At 36.8% G+C, this 21,655-nt stretch overlaps 2 protein-coding genes across 7 annotated transcripts in view; one reads left to right on the forward strand and one right to left on the reverse strand.

Annotated features, from left to right (window-relative positions):
• LOC111865882 (zinc transporter foi) overlaps positions 1–10,890 on the reverse strand; it is a 65,446-nt gene extending 54,556 nt beyond the window's left edge. For 2 of the 6 annotated variants that reach the window (XM_023854305.2, XM_023854303.2), the window contains exons 1-2: positions 10,755–10,890; positions 10,578–10,658 (exon numbers count right to left, since the gene is read on the reverse strand). In XM_023854305.2, the coding sequence (XP_023710073.1) occupies positions 10,578–10,579 (2 nt within the window). In that variant the 5' untranslated portion in view covers positions 10,580–10,658; positions 10,755–10,890. Of the gene's footprint in view, positions 1–10,029; positions 10,291–10,577; positions 10,659–10,754 lie in introns of those variants that run through there. The other 4 variants (XM_023854308.2, XM_023854307.2, XM_023854304.2 and 1 more) reach the window with 3 other exon arrangements.
• A 139-nt stretch (positions 10,891–11,029) lies between these two features.
• LOC111865885 (zinc transporter 2) overlaps positions 11,030–21,655 on the forward strand; it is a 34,486-nt gene continuing 23,860 nt past the window's right edge. Inside the window, exon 1 of the mRNA XM_023854312.2 lies at positions 11,030–11,607. Coding sequence (XP_023710080.1) covers positions 11,242–11,607 — 366 coding nt within the window. The 5' untranslated portion in view covers positions 11,030–11,241. The remainder of the gene's footprint in view (positions 11,608–21,655) is intronic.

Consider the following 21,655-nt stretch of genomic DNA (forward strand, 5'->3'; position numbering starts at 1 on the left):
CATAGACAAATCATTACTGTACTAGACATTTATTATATTTCATTTTAACATATCAACACATGTTAGTGACTAGACACTGGGTTTTGGGTTTCTAACTGGATTTATTGAAGACTTATATCTCATTACTAAAGGTAACTATAACAGTTTCCTGGATCCACACATTATACAAACCAATAGTCCAAACATTAAGGCCTCTATGTTTTCACCAAGCATTGCTAGGTAATGGCTCCTAACAATGAATATTCCTCTGCTTCCATGTTTGCCAGATGGCAACCACCTCAAAACTAACTAACTGCACCTGAAGACCTGCTAGCCATGACTCTCGACTGCCTGGCTTGTCAAGTTGTCCTTGTTTCATAACCTCAGCACACACCATGTAGAATTGCCTAGAAACTGTCAGAGTTCCTGTCATTGCATGTGCATTCATTGCCGTGGACAGAGTTTACCATGCCATTCTCTTGCGTCACTTCTTCTGGTTCCACTATTCTGGCCTTCAGGCATCATGTCAGATTATTTTAATCGGCTCATGCACTTTCAATAAATACATCAAATTCAGTGAGAATGCCGAAGAGTACTTCTTTCCAGAGCCGTTGGTATTCTTCAAGTAAAAATAACTAACGCAATGTCCCATTATATTCCCACTGCTTCTGCAACATTTCACAAATAGTAGTTGATCTTTTGCACTGGAATCCACACTGGTGATTTATACATTTTGAACAACTTCAGTCTCAAGAAAGCTATGAGCAGGTAAAATTTATGCATTTCAGCCTGCATATCATCAACTGTAAGTACAAAGACTTCCACCTATTCCAAATATTGTGAGAATCTGCAAGGTGGTTACTATTTTAAACTTTAACTATGTTAATTCTAGGTCTGTGGCACTTCTTACATTAATTTATACGTGCATATAAACCTAAATTATTGATACAGATTATTTATTATGATATATTGGGACTTACTTGGAGTCTTAGATTAAAATATATATATATATATATATATATATGTCACAGGTTTAGAATCCAGAAGAGTTACTACCATGGAGACGCCAGAACAGACTGTTGCATAAGAAGTAACAATAGTGGTATTGTAACTGAAACAGTGAGACGTTGCGTAGAGATGAGCCTCCACGGTTACGACGAATGCACAGAGAGTCCCCACAGTGACAACACAATAACAGTGGGCCGTTGCCTGGGGCAAACAAACGCGTTTCCTAAATGATGAAAGGTAAGGAATTGTTTGAAGCATTGCATGACAACAGAAGGTTCATTGCATAGCAATAGCAATAGCCCAGCTTCAACAAGAGACAAGTTAGAGAACAGACTGACAATGGACTTACTGACACAGACTATGACTGACAAATGACAGACCTGACCTCTCGTCAGAGAGGGCGCCCCAAATGAACAGGACAGTAACTTTCATATAAGAAAAAAGAAAAAAAGAAAAAATCTAGTCATAAGCCCCAGTCAGGGCTCGACACCAAGACAAACAGATTGACAGACCATCAGTCGCAATGTGACTTGGACTTGGAGACGAGTTAGTATTGGGATAGCCGTCGCCGAAGACAGATGAGATCCAGCCACGTTCAAGGACAGTATAAGCATCGGAGTATTGGGCCAGAAGTCAAGTGACACTGCAAGCGACAATAATTGTATGGTGTGTAAGTGTGAGTGTTCAATAAAGATTCACTAAATCCGAGACTGACGTAAAGTTATTTGTCGCGTGACATACCCAACACGTGACAACTGGTGTCATATGATGGCTACAGGCAGGAACAGTGGAGCCAGAAGAGACAGCAACTGCTTGGCAACGTCATGGTAAACACATGTCAGTGGCAAAGTATATGCATGCAACAATAGAGGAATTTCTAGAAATGGCGTTTAATATGTGGTTCATATGTAGCGAGGATGAACAAGGAAGCTGAACAACTCCCAGAGTTGTTAGACGGTAAAATATTGTCATGAGTCCTGTGGAACTTGGAACGAACAACAGTGCTGGCGAGGGCCTGCAGCAATCTACATGAACCAACCCAAGTTAGCTGCAGTCATTAGTTCGATGTGAGATGGAAGCAAGCTGGAAATGACATGAGCACAAAGGTGAGGGAGCCGTTACCTAGCAACTAGTAACGACTTTGTGCACTGCAGTTACAGGGATCTTCATGGCATGTAAATCGGAAACTGTTATAGTTACTTGTAGTTTTGAGTTATAAGACTTCAATTAATCCAATTATCAATCTAAACCCCATGTCTAAACACTAACATGTGACAATATCAATTATGAAAATGGATTACAATTTTAGATTCAGATAAATAACACATCAAAATAAAATATACCACTGATTTACTTTTTACCTTATACAATCATGAACTATGCATTTACAGAAGAAACCAGAAGTAGGTTTTTCTAAACACTTCCAGGCATGAAACATGCTGATGTGTTCTCACTTGTCCCACACTACACCATCTCATTTTTCTAAGTGGTCAAGTAACTACTGACTTCACCAAAAAGATATTTCCGTATCTCATGTTCAGTCTGCTTGCCCAATATATTGGAACTGAACCATAATGACATCAACTGCTACCAACACATGACAAATTTAGTCAATGATGACCATCATGATCTACGTACTTGAAGATAAGTATATATTCTGGACATAAAAATTACTTCAATGTAGTACTAAGTATTCAAGAAGCCAATGAATATTAATAGAACACAATCCGATCAATCTCAGAGTCAAGATTTAATGAGATTACAGTCCCTATTCAAAAAAAGAATGTTCTAACTCTTAATGAATTAATTTAATTCTGACAGAATTAATACCAAAAACCATTCAAGATGCCCTTTCTCACCTTGGCAAGGCACATCCCCAGGCTCTAAGATAAGACCTCCAGATAAGGAGGACAGCTATAAATATCTACATAAGTAGCTGCTGACAGTTGACAATGAGCAGTCCACCAATTTAAAGACTGGGGCACTGGATTAAAATAATCACTCGTGATCCAAAAAGTCCTATCATGCAAATCCAACAAGATGCCTCTGAACTGAAGTCATTCTTGGAATTATCTTGGCAGTGTTTCAAGAACATTAGTAGACAGACATAAGTCACATTTTAAGGAACAGAAAGGGGGAGCATGTAAAAGATGGATTAAATTACAAGGAAATAGTAAAAATCAATATCAGAGATTTGTACAGAGGTATTAAGGAATTACAGCATGCACAACAGATGCACATGTTATAGGATGGGTATGATGATGCTCACAGTAGTCTTGATAAACAGAAAAATAAGATACCAAACCTTCCCGCAAACAATCAATCTAGACAGTAAGAAATGTTTACTGCTGAAACACTGATCCAAAATCTATGTTTTAATAAAGGTGATATCACCACTGAAAAACTGAAGAGTTAAATCTGCAAGCAGATGTTTGATTCCAGTTGAATTAATCTATGGTGGTAGCACAACAGTTCATCCATAAGAATTATAAACTTGCAGTGTAGACTCTAATACTGTGCCTATTTATAAAACAAGAAAAACCCAAACACTTCTGTCAAACCCACTGAAAATGTTACACAATATTCTTTTAGGACTGGTAACATCATCTGTGTGAGAAATGACTGCCAATCATTAATTACGAGTATATAACAAACCAACTACTGGTGAATTTTATTTAATTCAACCAATATCGAATAATAAAAGTGGCTCAATGCATATTCATATTGCGATGTACAGACCCAATGCTAGGCAACAGCTCGATAAACACCTTCCCATGGTGACAGATTCTTGGTAAAAAGCCCATTGCTGAGTAAATATGTTCCAACAAATAAGCAACAACAGAGGACATCCATTGCTAGGCAATGGACATGTATTCTGTGAGGTCAGACCCAAAACTATATAACTGAGAGTTGATTTGGAAATCAGAGTACTTCCAGTTGTGTGTCCAGTCAGAAGAAGATGACCCTGCGAGTCGTAGGAAGCGACGAAAAGGGAAGTCTCAAATGTGAGACAGTAAAATATGGGCGCGAGTACCAAGGGACTCCGACCCGAGAAAGATCGCTCTGGCAAGGGCCAGCAGCATATGCACAAGACAGACCCGTCCTCTCGTCAGAGAAGGCACCCCACGAAAAGAAAACCGTAACTGTCAAGCGGTAATAATTAATATCTGGTCATGAGTCCCAGATGTGGCTCGACACCAAGACTTACTGACTGAGCGTCAGTCGCAATGTGACTTTGACTTGAAATCAGAGTACTTCCAGTTGTGTGTCCAGTCAGAAGAAGATGACATGTGTGAAAGTGAGTAGTCAAAAATTGAGTCAGAATTGAAAGAGCTGTAGACTGGAATTCAGGGAGTTGGCAAAGGTGACAGTCGGAAAGGAATCAGACTATGCCAAGAAGTCTTAGTGTGGGTTGTAGACGTTACACATATAGTTGCAGTGATATTTGAAGTTACAGTGAGACTGTGATAAATTTAGCGTGGTATGACTTGCAGGTGATCAATAAATCCAATTACAAATCCGAAACCCGTCTAGAGTCACTAATACAAGTGACAATATTATATGTTTATAGATTTCAACAAAGCTTTATTCAATTATGTGGAAAGAACTGAACACATATAAAGTGAATTTGGAATACACAAGTAATGCATTGGATCTGCTGAAATGTGAATGCATGAGATATCTAGTAATGATTGAGCAAATACAAGATGTTTTAGATTCATAAGACAGAAGTAACCAATATTTTCCTACTCATCTTTCATTGTATTTTTGAATGCAGTGGAACCTAGCTTAACAAGCACCTCTCATAATGAGCAAAACAAATTGTAAAAAAATGACTCGCTTAACGAGCGACGTTTCGCATAACGAGTGACGAGAGGGGAAGTCCCGGATTGTGCGCTTGCTACATCAGTCTGTTAGCACTCATTCTGCTAGCATCTTAGTGTCGCTTGTGATCACACATTTTTCCAAACTTGTGTTCAGACATATTATTTGTAATTTTTTGTGCAAAGTTTAATAATCCTTGCAAAAATGTCCCCGAAGAAAAAGTCACAAAAAGACAGCCATAAGAGAATAAAAATAACCATAGAAATGAAACATAAAAGCATTGAAAAGCGAGAACAAGTTGTGTGCGCGGCTGATCTAGCACGCACATACAATCGGTCTACATCAACGATTTGCATGATTTGGAGTTGCATTGTTTTTCACAGCAAGAAGCTGTGGAGGAGAGTTTGTCAGAGGAGGAGGAGGAGGTAGCAGGAAAGCAACAATCTTCTGGCGCAATAAGAGAAATGCTGAAAGCATGGGAAGCTGTTGCATCATACACTGAGAAGCATCACCCTAATAAGGCAGTGGCTATGCATGCTACAAATTTATTTAATGATAATGCTGTGTCGCATTTTCACCAAATTTTGAAGCGATGGAAAAAACAAATGTCTCTAGACAGCTTTCTAGTAAAAAAGAATTAGATATGTATCATAAATAATAAACTAATTACGATTTTTTTTTTGTTTTTGTTTTCTGCAAATTGAATTCGCATTCCAGGTTGGTTCATTCCGCATAGAAGAAAAGATGAAGATGATTCATGCTCCTTAACAATGTATATATAATTTTGAATAAACGTTATACATAAATTTTTTTGAGTATTTTTTTTGGCATGGAATGCATTATTGTATTTTACATTAATTTATATGGGACAAATCGTTTTGCTTAACGAGTGTTTCACATTATGAGTAAGATTCTGGAATGAATTATACTCGTTAAGCGAGGTTCCACTGTATGTGACAAGTCAAAAGAATTACAAAAGGTTGGAATGACTTTGTCAAAATCAGGTAAATGGGAGAGAAAAAGCTATCCCTGGGCCTAATTAATTAGGCATCACGCCATGAAGACATACAGAGGAGTGGAGGTATAATTCCATCATTCTCAACACTGGCACTACGTCAAGGTGAATGGTCAGCTTTATCCCCAGTGCACATTGCATAGCAGGCTGGGTGGGTCCAAGAGCTGGTCTGGACATTATGGAGAAGACAAAAATCTCTAATCTCTAATAGTAATCAAAGCCCAACTCCTTGGATGTCCATCCAGTAGCCCAGACATTATACCAACTGAAGGGTAAAAAAGGTGAAATCCCTGTGCTTAGCACCATGCCACATGGTTGCTTGTACAGGCTAATGACAATCAAGTTGGTGAAAATATATAATAAGTATTGATTTTGAAGTAAACATAGATAACCCCAAGTATACAGAAAGTTAGACAGCCAAAATTATAATTTAACTAGAACTAGTATTCACTCCGCTGTACACGTTTTAGAACTTATATTATGAAGATTATGATGTGTTACACATGCTGCTTAGATTAAAAAAGAACCTTATACTGAATTTTGTTTGTAAAACCTTAGATAATTCCACCAATTGGGAAAGATCACTATATTAAAACGAACTGGTGTCTTCAAAAAATGGGATGTAAGGACAGGAATTGGAAAGAACTGGTTTTAATGAAAACCAATTTGGGTTTAATTATTAGGGAGTTGGATGTTTAAGGTGCAATGAAACAACACAACTCACAGATCTCATTCTGCAGACATAAATTCAAATCAGTGTGAATCAAAAATAGTTGATGCACAAGCATTCCTAATGTGGCCACAATTACAAGCCACATTTCTGTACTACTGCTCAACTAACCCCCAACTGGTTCATGTGTTTGACATCACACAGCAAGACTTACTGCCAGCATCGAGAAACACAATAAAAATGAACAAGATATGATGATTATGCAGCCTTTTGTGAAATATAGCATAAGAGGAAGAAATCAAAATTTTAAATTTCTCATCTCAGAACACTGCAGTGTTTAATATTTCCATTCACAGTATATAAACACTGTGGGAAATATACAGACACATATTAGATTGAGGTTATCACAGCAGTAACTGCCCATAAGGTAATCTTCTGCAGATAGGATGCCATGTTGTTTGGTAGATGGGTACTGACATTTCATATGAACCTACTACCACAGAAAAATAAACTATATAACACTCTATAGGGTCTTCTTGTACCATGAATACATAGATTTCTTTTACCCCTCAGGTTTAGCTTCTAATGTTATCCTGAAGATGGAAGCAACAGGCTTCTCTAAAACACTAACACCTATCTTCCAAAGTAAAGACATTTCACAACCCAGATGATTGTGACTTTAAACGTTTGTAAGTTACATTTCCTGATGTAAATGAACATTGCCACCAACATGACATAAAACCTACTCATAATGTAACCCCAAGACACATGAACACCTTTCCACACAGGTTTACATTTAACTCAAATACTGGTAGATAAATATTCTGAGGTACATACCACATGTCTTTACGTATAGAACAAGAACTTCCTGTTACACAGGTACACTAAACTGATAGTGAGGAGAGCATGTTTTCAGTTCACTATTTTACTTCTCCAGCAGTTTGTTACACAGTTCTGCACATACTTTGTCAATGTTAAGGCATATTTCTTCCTCATCCTTGACCAGAATGTCCAGCCTCTGATAAATTACAGGGTCAAAATTATACAAAAAAAAAACATTCAGGTTGAATATCATCAGTTTATACAGTAACCACTATTAATTTATTACAGGTAATTTAACATTAGTTTTCCCTCTACCATCGCTGGGACCATACAACTTATCTGGTAAAAGTAGGCTTCTTGTCACATTTGGGTTCAGTTTTTGAAAGGTTTTACTATGCATTACCACTGTGGGCCACATTCCCTGGCTACTCCACAAAGAAACTTTTGTATACAACCAAAAACAGCACTGCTATTGCTAAGTAAGTTTAATGTGATATAGGCATCACTGGATTTGTCTATGTGGGTCATCTCAGACAGTTACTGTAAGTACAGAGAAATAGGAACAGCAAGCAGTCATCTCATCACCTGGGACAGCACTGGGAAAAGCCAAAGGAAAAGTTACCTACTATGCCTACAGTCCAGGTATAAGAGATTTCAGTGTCCTATTTGTTCTTATTAATGTTTCAATTGCAGATTTTATACAGTCAAATCAGTCATGAACGACAAGATGCAAAGGGTTTCCAGGGAGACAGTTATGGTGTACATGAAGGTGCCACTTCAGCATGACCCCATTCCTTCCCATATTAGGCTTATCCAGACCTGCTATAGATATTACAAAACAGATTCTTTCCATTGTTTCAGTGATATTGCTAAACACCTTTCTGACTTTGTTCTTTCCAATTTCTTCTGTATTCTATACATTTTCTTATTTGTGGAATTTTAAGTTCTCTCATAACTTCTTATTTTCTTTTATAGTCTGAAAGTGTGTATTCCACACTCCCCCTCATGAAATGTATTTCTGTTCACATCAGTCTTTTGTCACCATTTATTCTTACCACCCACTGTACAACGCCAAAGATAAACATCATCTATCACGTGTCATATACAATCATATTCTTATATGTATAGAAGTCAATGATGATGTAAAGATCTTACTTATAATTTCTTGTATTCTGACAAAATTTATAATTTTTGCACTTTAAATCCTTCCTCCCTTCTTATATTATGCCTCAAATAATTAACAGTACATGCCATATATTCAGACTGCATACTGGGCACTGTAAATCATCTTGAGATTTAATCAGAAGTACCTGATAATCTGCTAACAGCATAATATCAATGCTAAAGTTTCTGTTAACTGAGATGGTTCCATGTCTTATCATTTTCCATTTATGTATTATTTTGTTCACATATATGAATAACACTGGCAAGAAACCACAGACTTGTCTCTCACCTCTATCAATTTCTTTCCATCCAGATTTCTACCTGTATTTTTACTGTCATTAAACTGTGTTTATAACTTTCATGCATTTCCAGTAAAGGTTCATTAGGTATATTATCTTCTATAAGCATTTCAATGAATTGTCCTGTTAAATTTGTCTCTAACTGTAATAATTTAATCTTACAATACAGTAATCTAAATCACATATTGCCATACAATTATTTACAGTTGATTACAAAAACCTAAATAATACAAGGAATTGATTTTCATTGGAGGTCTAAAGAACTACTATTACCATTAAAACTTAAAATATGCATGTGTTCAAGTAATTATCTTGTACATGAACAATTTTAAATTGGGTTCTGTTCAACAGAAAGTTTTGGCTAGATATATTTTGGAAAGAATCATACATTTATCTGTAGTATTGCAAATACTACAGGAAATGAGAACTTCACACATGAAAAGTCAGGGCTGGTGACATGTTTAAAAAAAAAAGTGTTCCATGCCACAGGGTTTCACTCCTTCCTTTATTCATGGTTGACAAGTCAATTTTTTAATTATTTTAGACTGCTTATGTTTCAAGGTATATGCTCAGAATGAATCAGACACAAAAATCTAAGAACACAAGATGCATAAAAAACTGTTACTAAACAAGGCCAAACATCATGCTTGGTGATTGGAAAGAAATGTAATCACACTATTCGTTTGCTGTAAGTGTTCAAGATTTCTGGGAAGGCCAATGAAAAACAGACACCAGTCTTTGTAACATTTTCTGTTAATTACACTGTTCAATTTTATTTTACCCCGACTTCTCGTATCATGCCATAAAATGTGTTACAGGCATTACTTATATAACAGCAGGCAATGCACATACAATACACGTGTCACAAATGGAACCAGAACTCAATCATACGAGACGCCAGACTGTGATCTTGCTAACTCGGCAGATAGTGTTACAATGCAGTGTAAACGGTCTGGACCCATTATTGAAAGCAGTATGGTATAAAACATGCCCCACTTTCCCGAGAGGATGCCCTAATAAATGATTCACACTAAATAATTGTTCATGCTCTTATTTTAACATTACGTGTATTTTTAGCTGTCAAAAAGCACGAAAAGAGCGAGTGGGCGACAAAAATGCTCAAGTGGAGGGAAACAAGTAGCGTGCTATATCAGGTTTCTTCAATTAATTTATGTAGACAATATGAAGCTTGTAGATACATCTACACGAAAAAAATTATACATCTTTATAATTGCAAGTATACGAACCCAATACTTTTATTCTACTTGAGTTTTCTGAATATCCCGCGGTTGTTTATGCAACAGATACGAGCCGTGTGCAATCAATGGGAAACATGGCGGCACTGCTGAACGTTGATCGCCATGATTGGTGGAGGTGGTTCGTCGTAATCATTACAATTGATGTATAACACAAAAGTGTTATTTTATGGGTTATAAAGTGACGCACTTATGACACAGTAATACAACTGAAATGTGTTTACGTAACACAAATATTACATTAACAACCACATAAATGCATACTAATTCAAGGAAGCTAGCTTATGTTGGCAGCATTGATGCTTTTAAATTTTACGTGTTGAAAAAAAAATGTTGTAAACATATATTTTACAAGTTAGAAAGTAATACTATGTTAATTAGTAACCCATATGTTTTTCAAACCCTTTTCGAGTATGTCTTTTAAGAAAACTAAATGCTACACAAACGTATCCGTTCTACAGTTTACAACAGGCGTACTATTGTATTTCAGTATACAGAATTATCGCTGCTGCGATTTAACTTGTTTGAAACAGCCTTACATTCGACCATCTTTAGTAACGTGTTTACTTCTATTTCAGCTTCTTGGCCAATACCGTGGACATCCATTGCCACTTTTCGTTCTGCAAAGAATTTCACCAACGATTATCGTACGATCATCGTTGCGTAAAATATAAAAATTCCATTACTTCAATTACAATTTAACGTCACCTACTTACATTGATCATCATACATGTCTAATTGATTTCAGTGCGCACAACATTGAATTTATTGCTAAGGCAAATAAATTTAAATTGACTTTTCCCAGTTTTAATTCTAAATTCCATCGGATACTATGTAGGTTATTTACTACAAGTTCCGCACAGTGAGCATTTGGAATTGTAGGTAGCGACACCAGAAATCCAATCCGATGAATTCAGGGAATTTTACATGTCATTAGTGGGGAAAGTATCGTGCATTAATATTCCCTCACTGGCTGTACGTCATACCTCACGCAGGTGCAAGGGATAGATAAGTGGGAAGTATTATTGTTTGTTGTAATGTACATACGAGATTTCGTACTTGTACAGTATTATATCTGTATAAGTAAATATCGAATCGCGAATAATGACATAGGTAATTTATTCTGTAAATAGTTCTGTATTTTACGCGAAATCTTAAATTTGTAAATGTTTATACGTAACCTATTTTTTTGTTTATCTTGAAATGGCAAACATCTATGATGAAGTAAATGTATGTGAGCACCAGTATTCCGGTTGTATCAACCCATTAAGTGAAGATAATCTTATGCTTGAAGAGGAAGCACGATCTTCTGTGCCTCTGTTGGGTAATAATGATGAACCTGCTACTTTTTGTGTAAGATGTCGTTCAATGTCGAACTCCTGTAATTATGTGACGAATCACCAAGCCGAATTGCGGAGCCCCGTTGGAATGACAGAATGGGGTAATAGAAACATATTTGGCAATGAATGTAATGGACATCATGACACAGTGCTCAACAACACACAAACACCACAATACCTGATCACTTCTGCAGGAGATGGAGCAGATATGCCACTGCTTACTGACAGAGTGAGTATTCTATGTAAATTAGGTGAATGTTGTATAATCAGTTTGTGGGTGAATATCACATAGCAAACCATGTTCAGCTTGAGTTGGCTGAGAGCGTTGTAATAAAGGAGTAATTTTGAAGTGCTATCCAGTAGGCTTAAATGTTGACTTACCAAGTTAAGAAAGTGCACAGTGGTTCTTTCTTATACTGTAAGTACATTTAGATCATTCAGACAAATCATACTTGTGTCAATATACATGCCAATCATGACTTTTTGAATTTTGAATTCATGCAGCATTATTCGTTCCATTCTTTTACTGACAGTACCTTTACTTATATATAACCTAAGATGATCAGCTATTCTCTAGGAGATTATGGTGGGAGAAGCAAGAAATGTGTACAGAAATCTGTCATTGAAACTTCTTGAAAGACCAACAGTGAAGGATAATATTCTCATGTAGGAGGGGTTTGTGTGACAAATAATAATGGGTTCTGGCAGATGATTGAATTTATTGGCACTTTATTACAATTACAATCAATCATAACAGCCCCAAATCCATGGCTCTCTAAGACTGATTGCATTCCTTACTGGACTATGAGTGTCTCCTCTTCTGAATGACTGACTTGGTTCTGATTTACGAGTCAGCCACTTCTTCAGCGTCCTTTATCTGCTAGTTAACGCTCCACAGCTGAACACTGAATTCTCTTACAAGTGCCAAACGATTGAGCTCTCTCACAAATGAATCAGTTCCAAATGATGGCTCCCTTGCAAATCAACTCTGAACTCATTCTTTTATAACTTCAGGGTGAACTGAATATTAGTCACCATATCTTACAGTTCCTCTCTTATTCTGTTTTTATCCATTGCCATGGAAGTGTGTGTTAGCAAGCCATTGGCTAGCAGTGGACTGTTTTGGCTTCTTGTTATGGAAACGTGTGTTAGCAAGCTGTTGCCTAGTAGTGGACTGTTCAGGCTCTCAGGTGTCATGTCACAATATTTTGCTGGATCTTGGGGAGATTTATGAAGATGGGAATAGGATTGAAATGGCATAGGATCATGTTTAAGGATGGTCTGTAGTATTAGCAATGTTGAATCTTAGGAATGTGTGACGAGAGGTTTTGCTTTTATCTACTTCCCACTTCCAGATATTATGTTCCTTGTTCTGAACTCTGCTTGAGCATGTTTGGGTCTGTTCCTTAATTTACCCATGAACATTACGAGTACTATCTTGTGGGATGTGACACCACGCAGTCTGGTAGATGTACCACTCTCACTGCCATAAAAATCTCAAATTGCACACATGCTCTTTTTTTTTCTGGGTAACCACATTGATTTCAGACAAGGTTTTTACACTACAGAGTCTTTCTGAAATGCCCCTCTACTTTTAATCAACGAACACTCGAACACTTGTCAGACATAATTTAATTTGTGCTTGAAATCTCTGAACACAGCTGTCACAGGAGAATGAACATCAAGTGGAAACATTTTAAATGGGTATGCTGTCAGCATCACCTATCACAGTGGCTGCAAGGTCTAAGGCATGAAATATCTTCACCCACTCAAACACTATGAATGTGGGTTTGAATCCCACTCAAGGCGTGGATGTTTGTCTGTTTATTCTGTGTTTGTGTTGTCCTGTGTAGGTAGTATTTGTATTTGTATTTATTGTGGCCTTGCACTGAGCAGATCCCCTGTCCAGCGAGTCCTACCAACTGTCTAAGATTAAGAAACTGAACGGATGTGCTATGCTCCATGTGGAAGCGACAGGAATAGATAGATAGACTGTCAGCATCCAAAACTCTGTATTTTTCATTTGATATTTTTCCAGCCCGAGTATGTTCATTGATGTTAATAGCAACTGATGAAGTCTTATTATTCATTTATTGAATTGTATGTGGAGTGTTTCTGTAAATAGTATTCTTAAGAAATGTCCAGAAGAAGATATTACATGTGTTATAATCGGAAGAGTTTACTGACCAGAGCAAACTGTATCCGTTATGTGCAGGAAATTGATCAGAGAGAACTCAGTTGGGAGAATGCTCATGGGGAACACAGAGCACATCATTTTTCTTATGTGATCACACCCTGCCCTGTTGACTGTTCTCTCAAAAGCCATATCCTTGCTTTGATAATGTAAAAAGGTAAAGTTTTCCCTGTGCTTAATTATGTAAGCACCACACCATGAAGAAGTATGGGGGACTGAAGACCCTTGCCTTGGTGGAGGAGAAATTGTTCTTTGAGGACATGAGGGAATGGTCAGTTTTCACAGTACCGTTGATAAAAATTAATCCAACGATACCACAAGGAGAAAGTGTTGTTCTCAACATGTGTTTAGGGGCATAGCAGTGTCTTTATGTGGGTTTTATGTGGCTTATATAGGAATATTCTTGCTAGTATAGCCATTTATATGAAAACGAGCCTTGTCTGTAAACCATATGCTTTTCAGAATTCCAAGTCCTCTCAAAATGCAGATATGGGCCACAGAAGTAAATTTTTTTTTTTATTATTATTATCCTCACCATTAGACTATTGCATTTGAACTTTGTAGTGATACAATTTCATACCTTTTTGAAGAATCCTGTATATTTGATGATTCTCCAAAGTTGCACCTCACCCCCTGCACCTGCAGTTGGACAGCATGGTTGAGCACTACATCAGAATGGTTAAGGAGCACCTATGAAAGGTCTTTGCATTGCACGAGAGCTATTGGGATGGAAGATTGCCCACCTTTCACCTTGCTTATAGGACATCAACTTACAATACTACATGCTTGACCCTGACTAGCCTAGTGTTCAGAAGAGAACTCTGACTACCCTGCGACCTGCTGTTTGGGGCACTGCCCCCCTGACAAGGAAGAACCCGCAGTTGATCACGTGGCAGATTTAGTGGACCATCTACACAACGTCCACAATTATGCCTGCCAACACCTGAAACTGGCCAGTGACCATGTCGTTACGACACTTGTCAACTGCACAGGCTACCACGAGACTGATGATGTATGGCTCTGTTGGCCCACCTGACGAAAGGAAAGTCACACAAGCTTCAATCCCCATTGAAGGGGCCATACATGGTAGTCACGTGGATAAACATCATGGTGTACAGGATCCAGCAGAACCCTAGATTGAGGATGGGAGTACACCTGGACGTGCTTGCACTTTATCAGGGAACTCCTTGGCACAAACAGTCTTAATGATGGAGCAGCGGGGCAGTTGGAAGGTAATCACTGTGAGAACTGAGCCATGGGGAAGGAAGGTGAGGCTGATCACAGACGTCACAAGTACAAGTAGCCTTAAGGAGGGCACAGTGTGGCATATAGACCCATTGCTAGGCTACAACCGTTGAACAACTAGACAGCGATCATTACTTGGCAGTGACAACAACAGAGGAACTTTTTTTTTCTATGCTGTCTGTCCTGAGATGTTATGACAGACAGTTAGTGGAGTGGAGTGAGTTGGTTGGTGAATGAGTCAGAGAAATGCTGAAGTTTAGTCATGAGCTGATGCTGTTACAAGCTGGCAGCTGAGGCCAAGTACAGTTCAAGGATCCTGACGAAGGGGATTGTCTACCTTTGTAAGCTGTTACCAGAAGACTGAGAAGACTTAAGTGTGTACTCTAGTGAACTGTAAAGAGTCTGAATTAGTGTAATGGTTATAATTACTTGTGGTCACAGATCTTTAAGATTTCTGTAAATTCAATTACCAAAGAAAACATTGTCTGCAGTCACGCTCGTACATATGACAATATTAGAATAGACCCTAAAGAGATAAGATGGGGTTTTTGGGCTGAATTCATTTGGCTCAGGATAGGGACTGGCGGAGGGCTCTTGTGAACATGGTAATGAATCATCAGGTTCCATAAAATGTTGGGAAATTCTTGAGTAGCTGCACAATTGGTGGCTTCTCAAGAAGGGCTCATCTCCATGGAGTGAGTGAATTCATTAGTTAGTTACGTAGTTTACATAGATGAATATTATGATATTACAATTATGAATGTATGGATATATTAAAGATGTTACAAAATCCATCCCAAACATTTGAATTGAAGTCCAGACACTAACAAATGATGATGTGGTTGATAACAGTTTGTTCAAGAAGCAATTCCTTTTGTAATGTGCTGTGACAGCAACACAAACCTAGACAGCAGATGAAATATAGCAGCAGGTAAAGGTAAGGTAAAGTGGTTCCCATGCTTAATTAATTGGGCACCACCCCATGAAGACATATGGAGGAGTGGAGGTATAACCCCACCATTCTTGACCTCAGTATGAGATGAAAGTGAGTGGTCAGATTCACATTAGCCCCTGGAAGATCCCCTCTCCTCTCATACCCATTGGTATACCCATCAGCCTCTTGTAAATTTGAGTTAATACCAAAAGGGAGTTAATTTTTTAGGAACAAAGGTCTATAATAATCTACCACAAGATATTAAGGATATATTGAGTGACACTAAGAGTTTTGAGGTACAATTAAAACAATTTTTATATTTACATTCTTTTTATTCATTACAGGAATATTTTAGTTATAAATCTTTTTAAGATGCGAGAAACTGTCTTACTTTACAATTTAAAGAAGGCAAGATTGTCGGCCTGTGTTCTAGTTTTTAGTTACTTATTTTAGGTATACACAATTTTTATATCACTATATACTAGACTTTATTTACATTGTAGGAATCATAAGGATAATAATCTAAAGAAGCATTATAATTTATACTGTAGAACTTTAACAGAGGTAATAAAAGCAGCAAAAAAACTTAATTATGATAGACTAATAACTAATTCAAGTAATAAAATGGTAATGGCGTGGAAAATTGTTAAAACCATAACAGGGAAAAAATCAGACAATAGATTATTGCAATTCATAGATGCATATAATTCAGAGACTCCAAGAGAAAAGCGCAGTGATATAGCTGATGTTTTCCAGAATTATTTTCTCTCTGTAGTAGATAAAATAAGATCTAATATAAATAGGAATGATATTCCTGATAAGAACTGTATGGACTACCTTTTCAAAGCCTTTAAGAAACCTTTTCCAAAACTAGATCTGAAACGGACATCGACTAAGGAGATTGCAAAAATAATCAAAGATCTCAAACCTAAAAATTCATCTGGATACGATGAAATCTCCCTCAAAATACTAAAAATAAGCTCTCCATATATTGTTGCCCCATTAAATTATATTTGCAACAGAGTAATCTTATCAGGTAAATTTCCATCTCGATTGAAATATTCCATAATAAAACCAATTTATAAGAAGGGTGATAAAAAAGATATTAAGAACTATAGACCAATTTCACTATTGACATCCTTCTCAAAAATATTTGAGAAAGTTATACTAGCAAGATTATTAGAACATGTCGTTAATAATAATATATTATCTACAGATCAATTTGGGTTTAGAAGTAATTCCTCCACTCAGAAAGCCATATTTACTTTATTAAAGTACATTCTACAAGCATGGAACAGCAAGTCTGTGGTGGGAGGTATATTCTGTGATTTAGAAAAGGCATTCGACAGTGTTAATCACGATATATTATTGAAGAAATTAGAATTTTATGGGATTACTGGAAGTGCTAACTTGTTAATGAAATCATATCTTAAAGACAGATATCAAAGAGTCCTTATTGAAGAGAACTCTGTAAAAGTTAAGAGGACCTCAGAGTGGGGTAAGATCAAACACGGTGTTCCGCAGGGGTCAATTCTTGGACCGCTGCTTTTTTTGTTATATATTAATGATCTTCCTTATGTGGTAAATATGTCCTCTTATCCAATTCTCTTCGCTGATGATACAAGTATTATTGTCAACAACCCTAATTCTATAAATTTCAAAGAAGACCTTATCTTAGTATTTGATCAAATAAATAAGTGGTTCAGTACCAATCTTCTAGTATTGAATTTTGATAAAACCCAATATATACAATTCAAAACGACTAATACTCCAGAAATTCCGATAAACATCAGTTATAATAATAAATATATTGTCAATTGTATGGAGACTAAATTTTTGGGTATTACTATCGATAGTGTCCTATCCTGGAAAAAACATATTCAGGATCTCAAGGTTAAATTATGTAAAGCAACATATGCAATTATGACACTTAAACCCTTTGTATCACCCGAATCACTAAAGAGGATTTATTTCGCGTATTTTCATAGCATTATGACTTATGGAATAATCTTTTGGGGAACCTCTTCTCATAGTGGTGATATATTTAGGCTTCAAAAAAGGGTAATTAGAATTATTACTAATTCTAAGAAAAGAGACTCTTGTAGAAATTTATTTAAGGATTTGAACATTTTACCGTTTTATTCTCAACTCATATTCTCGTTATTAATTTTTGTAATAGATAACATTGAGTTATTTAAAACCAACACTGATCTACATAGTATAAACATTAGAAGTAAAAACAATTTGAAGTTGCCACAAGCAAGGTTATCCAGCTATCAAAAAGGGGTTTATTATATGGGCATTAAGACTTACAATCTGCTTCCATCCTCATTAAAGGATCTAGTAAACAAGAAGAAACAGTTTAAATTAGCTTTAAAGAGATATCTTTTGGAGAAATCCTATTACTCACTACGGGAGTTATTTGATGGGTGAATGGGGTGATTTTCACCCCTTTGCATATTGAAGTCCTGTATAGAAGGCATACTAGGAAGTGGGATGTCTTATTACATTTTGTTGTATGCATTGTGGGCTGATTGGTGGGGCTGGTACATGTAGGACGGTTTACAGTACTATTGTTATGCATCATGATTCTGGGAATGTATTGTATAGACCAGTGGTTGGTATAACCAATTTGTTGGATGTGAAGTGTGGTCATAGGTTGTTTCTTTGGTATACTGTAGCTTTTAAGTGATGGTTGTGACACTTTCCTCAGGGTAATTAGTTTTTTGTTTTTTTTTTTTACTTCATGTTAAAGTCATTGTTGAATACATATGTTACTGGTACTTTTAATTTATGGTTTTATCTTATTGTATTTAAATGAAATTTTAATAATGTGTGTACTGTATCATATATCGTTCTTATCGGGTATTTTGACTCTGTTCCAATGATTGGGAACTTAGACTAGTATTTACTTTGTGACACGTTCTATATCCAACAGTTTGTACTTTCAACTCATGTATGGATCAACTGAACTTGAAATAAATATGAATATGAATATGAATTATTTAAATTTATTATACTATTAATGTAGGTGTATGTTATACAGTACTCATTAATGACATTGTATTTTAACTATTGCATTTTTTAATTAATAGACTTGTATAAAACTGTACAAATTGTATAAGGTTTGCCATTACTTTTCCTACTAAAATTAACTTATTTATTATATTGTATATGTTTATCAGTATTTTGTTACAAGTGTTTATGCTGTTGGATGACAACTGTAATTCTTAGCTGTGACTGTAACTAGGACAATCTCCGCATTCGCATGAGAATGTATTCTCGACAGGATTTATGGACGGTGAATAAATGAATGAATTGGATAGTTGGCTGGGTGAGCTTTAAAGCCAGTCTGGATGCTGTGGAGAAGAGAGAAATCTCTTGTCCCTGCCAGGGACCAAACCCCAGCTGTCCAGCACAAAGCCCATCACCACACCAACTGAACTGTCATGGCTTCCATGTAGTGCACATGAACTGCTTGAAAAAAACAACATATTTTTGTGCCTGCAAACCTCTGGAATAAAACTTTCCATGTAACTGTAGGTTTGAAACTTATTTATACCAAATTTGATTTCTGCACAGTTAGCACATTGGGAGGTATCATATGTAAGTTTACAAATTACATCAAATTCTGTACAAACATCCAGTTTTCAACCATGTACATCATACTGTATGGCTTCATGTATGAGGGGGTACCCAAAAGAAACAGAATTTATTTTTTTTAAACTTATTTATTCAAATTTTAAGCACAAACCTTCAATCCCCTTCAGAGTACTCTCCACTTACACCAATACACTTGTCTAGTCTTTTATTCCATTTTTCAAAACATTGTCTAAATTCATCTTTTGAGATGCTTGACAGCGCCTCCATCGTTTTTTCCTTTCATGTCTCTTTTCATTCGAGGAAACAAAAAAAAGTCGCACGGGGCAAGGTCGGGTGAGTATGGAGGGTGAGGAACAGGGGTCATACCATTTTTGGTCAAGAATTGTCGTACAGACAGGGCTGTGTGAGCAGGGGCATTGTCATGATGGAAAAACCAGTCACCCGACTGCCACAAATCTGGTTGCTGAGCTCCAAGTCACTACCGACAGCTCCACAATTTCTTCAATGGTCCTTCGTCGATCTTCCTTGATGATTTCACGATTTTTTTCAACATTTTCATGTGTAGGGGCCGTGGAAGGATGACCAGAACGAGGTTTGTCATCAATTGACATTTAACCATTTTTGAAACGGGAAAACCACTCAAATACTTGAGTTTTCCCCATAGCATCATCCTTGTACGCCGTTTTTAACATTTCAAGAGTTTCTGTTCCACTTTTCCCAAGCAAAAAGCAGAACTTCACCGCCGCACGCTGTTCACGAAAATCACCCATTGCAAAAACGACGATCACACAAAACAGTTGTCACTGTAAACTCTGCCGAAACTAGTCCTTACATTCTGAAGCAACAGTAGTCGGCTTATCGACTCAGGAATGTTAGCTCTATGCGCTCATAGCGGCAAAACGCGGTACTACAAAAGCTCTGCCCAGAAAAAAATTAGTTTGGTTTCTTTTGGGTACCCCATCGTAAATGTCTTGAAACTACATAATTATGTTGTAGTAAGATTCACACCAGTGAATCTTGTTTGATTCCAGACATTTTGATAAGTGAAAATGTATGGAATTTTTCTCATATGTTCTTCCGCAGTTGGCTGTAACATCAGGTTATTCAGATAACATGAAGTATTCATTTTCCAATGTTTCATAATACTTGAAAATGTATGGCACCAGTGCTGAACTGATTCCAACCCTTTGTAGCCCGATGTTCATACATAAAGTGGATTAGCATGTTGATGACCATGGTATTTTAACGAGTTAAGTCCAAATTTATATAGGCCCATACCACATAGTATCAGGTTCTTGCAGTGTATGGAACTCAGGTAAATGTGTAATTAATTGACCTCATTACAGTTATACATTATCTTATCATACTGCAGCACAACTCATACAAGTATTTGCACATGTGCCATGTTCTTTTAGACAATGAAGAACTGTCAAGGAATGTAATCTTTATTCTGAAGATATATTGCGTAAAAGGCATTCTTGAATGTAAATAATATATTTTAGTATTTTGCTCATTAAAGTTGTATAACTTTGAAGTTTTCCTGGAGTTTGTATTTGACTAAACAGAAGATTGTTCTCTTATGTAACCTTACTTACTTATTTACATATGGAGCTGAGCCCCTCTTGAGGAGAAGCCAATTCTGCAGCTACTCAAGAAGTTCCCAGCATTTTATGGAACCCGAAGGTTCATTACCATGTTCACAAGAGCCTTCCACTGGTCCCTATCCTGAGCCAGATCAATCCAATCCATACCATATCATCCTGTGTCTCTAAGATCCATTTTAATATTGTCCACCCACCTACGCCTTGGTCTTCCCAGTGGTTCTTTCCTTCTGGTTTTCCCACCAATTTCCTATGTGCATTCCTATTCTCCCCCATTCGTGCTACATGACCTGCCAACCACATCCTCATTGACTTGATCATTCTAATTATACTAGGAGAAGAGTACAAATTATGAAGCTCCTCGTTATGCAGTTTTCTCCAACCTCCTGTCGCTTCATCTCTCTTAAGTCTCTTAAGTCCAGTTCTCAAATACCTTCAGTCTATGTTCTTCCCTTAATGTCAGAGACCAAGTTTCACACCCATACAGAACCACAGGCAAAATTATAGTTTTGGATATTCTAATATTTATGTTTTTTGACAGCAGATAGGAAGACAAAAGGATCTGGACTGAATGGTAGGAAGCATTAGATGAGTTCAATCTCCTCTTAATTTCCTTCTGAATCAGGTTTTGATATGTTATCGTCATTCCCAATTATCTGAACTGTGCCACATTTGCAAAACATCTGTTTCCTATCGTTAT

Source organism: Cryptotermes secundus, unplaced genomic scaffold (assembly GCF_002891405.2).
Source record: "Cryptotermes secundus unplaced genomic scaffold, Csec_1.0 scaffold1589, whole genome shotgun sequence".
In the NCBI taxonomy this organism is placed as follows: Eukaryota; Metazoa; Arthropoda; class Insecta; order Blattodea; family Kalotermitidae; genus Cryptotermes; species Cryptotermes secundus.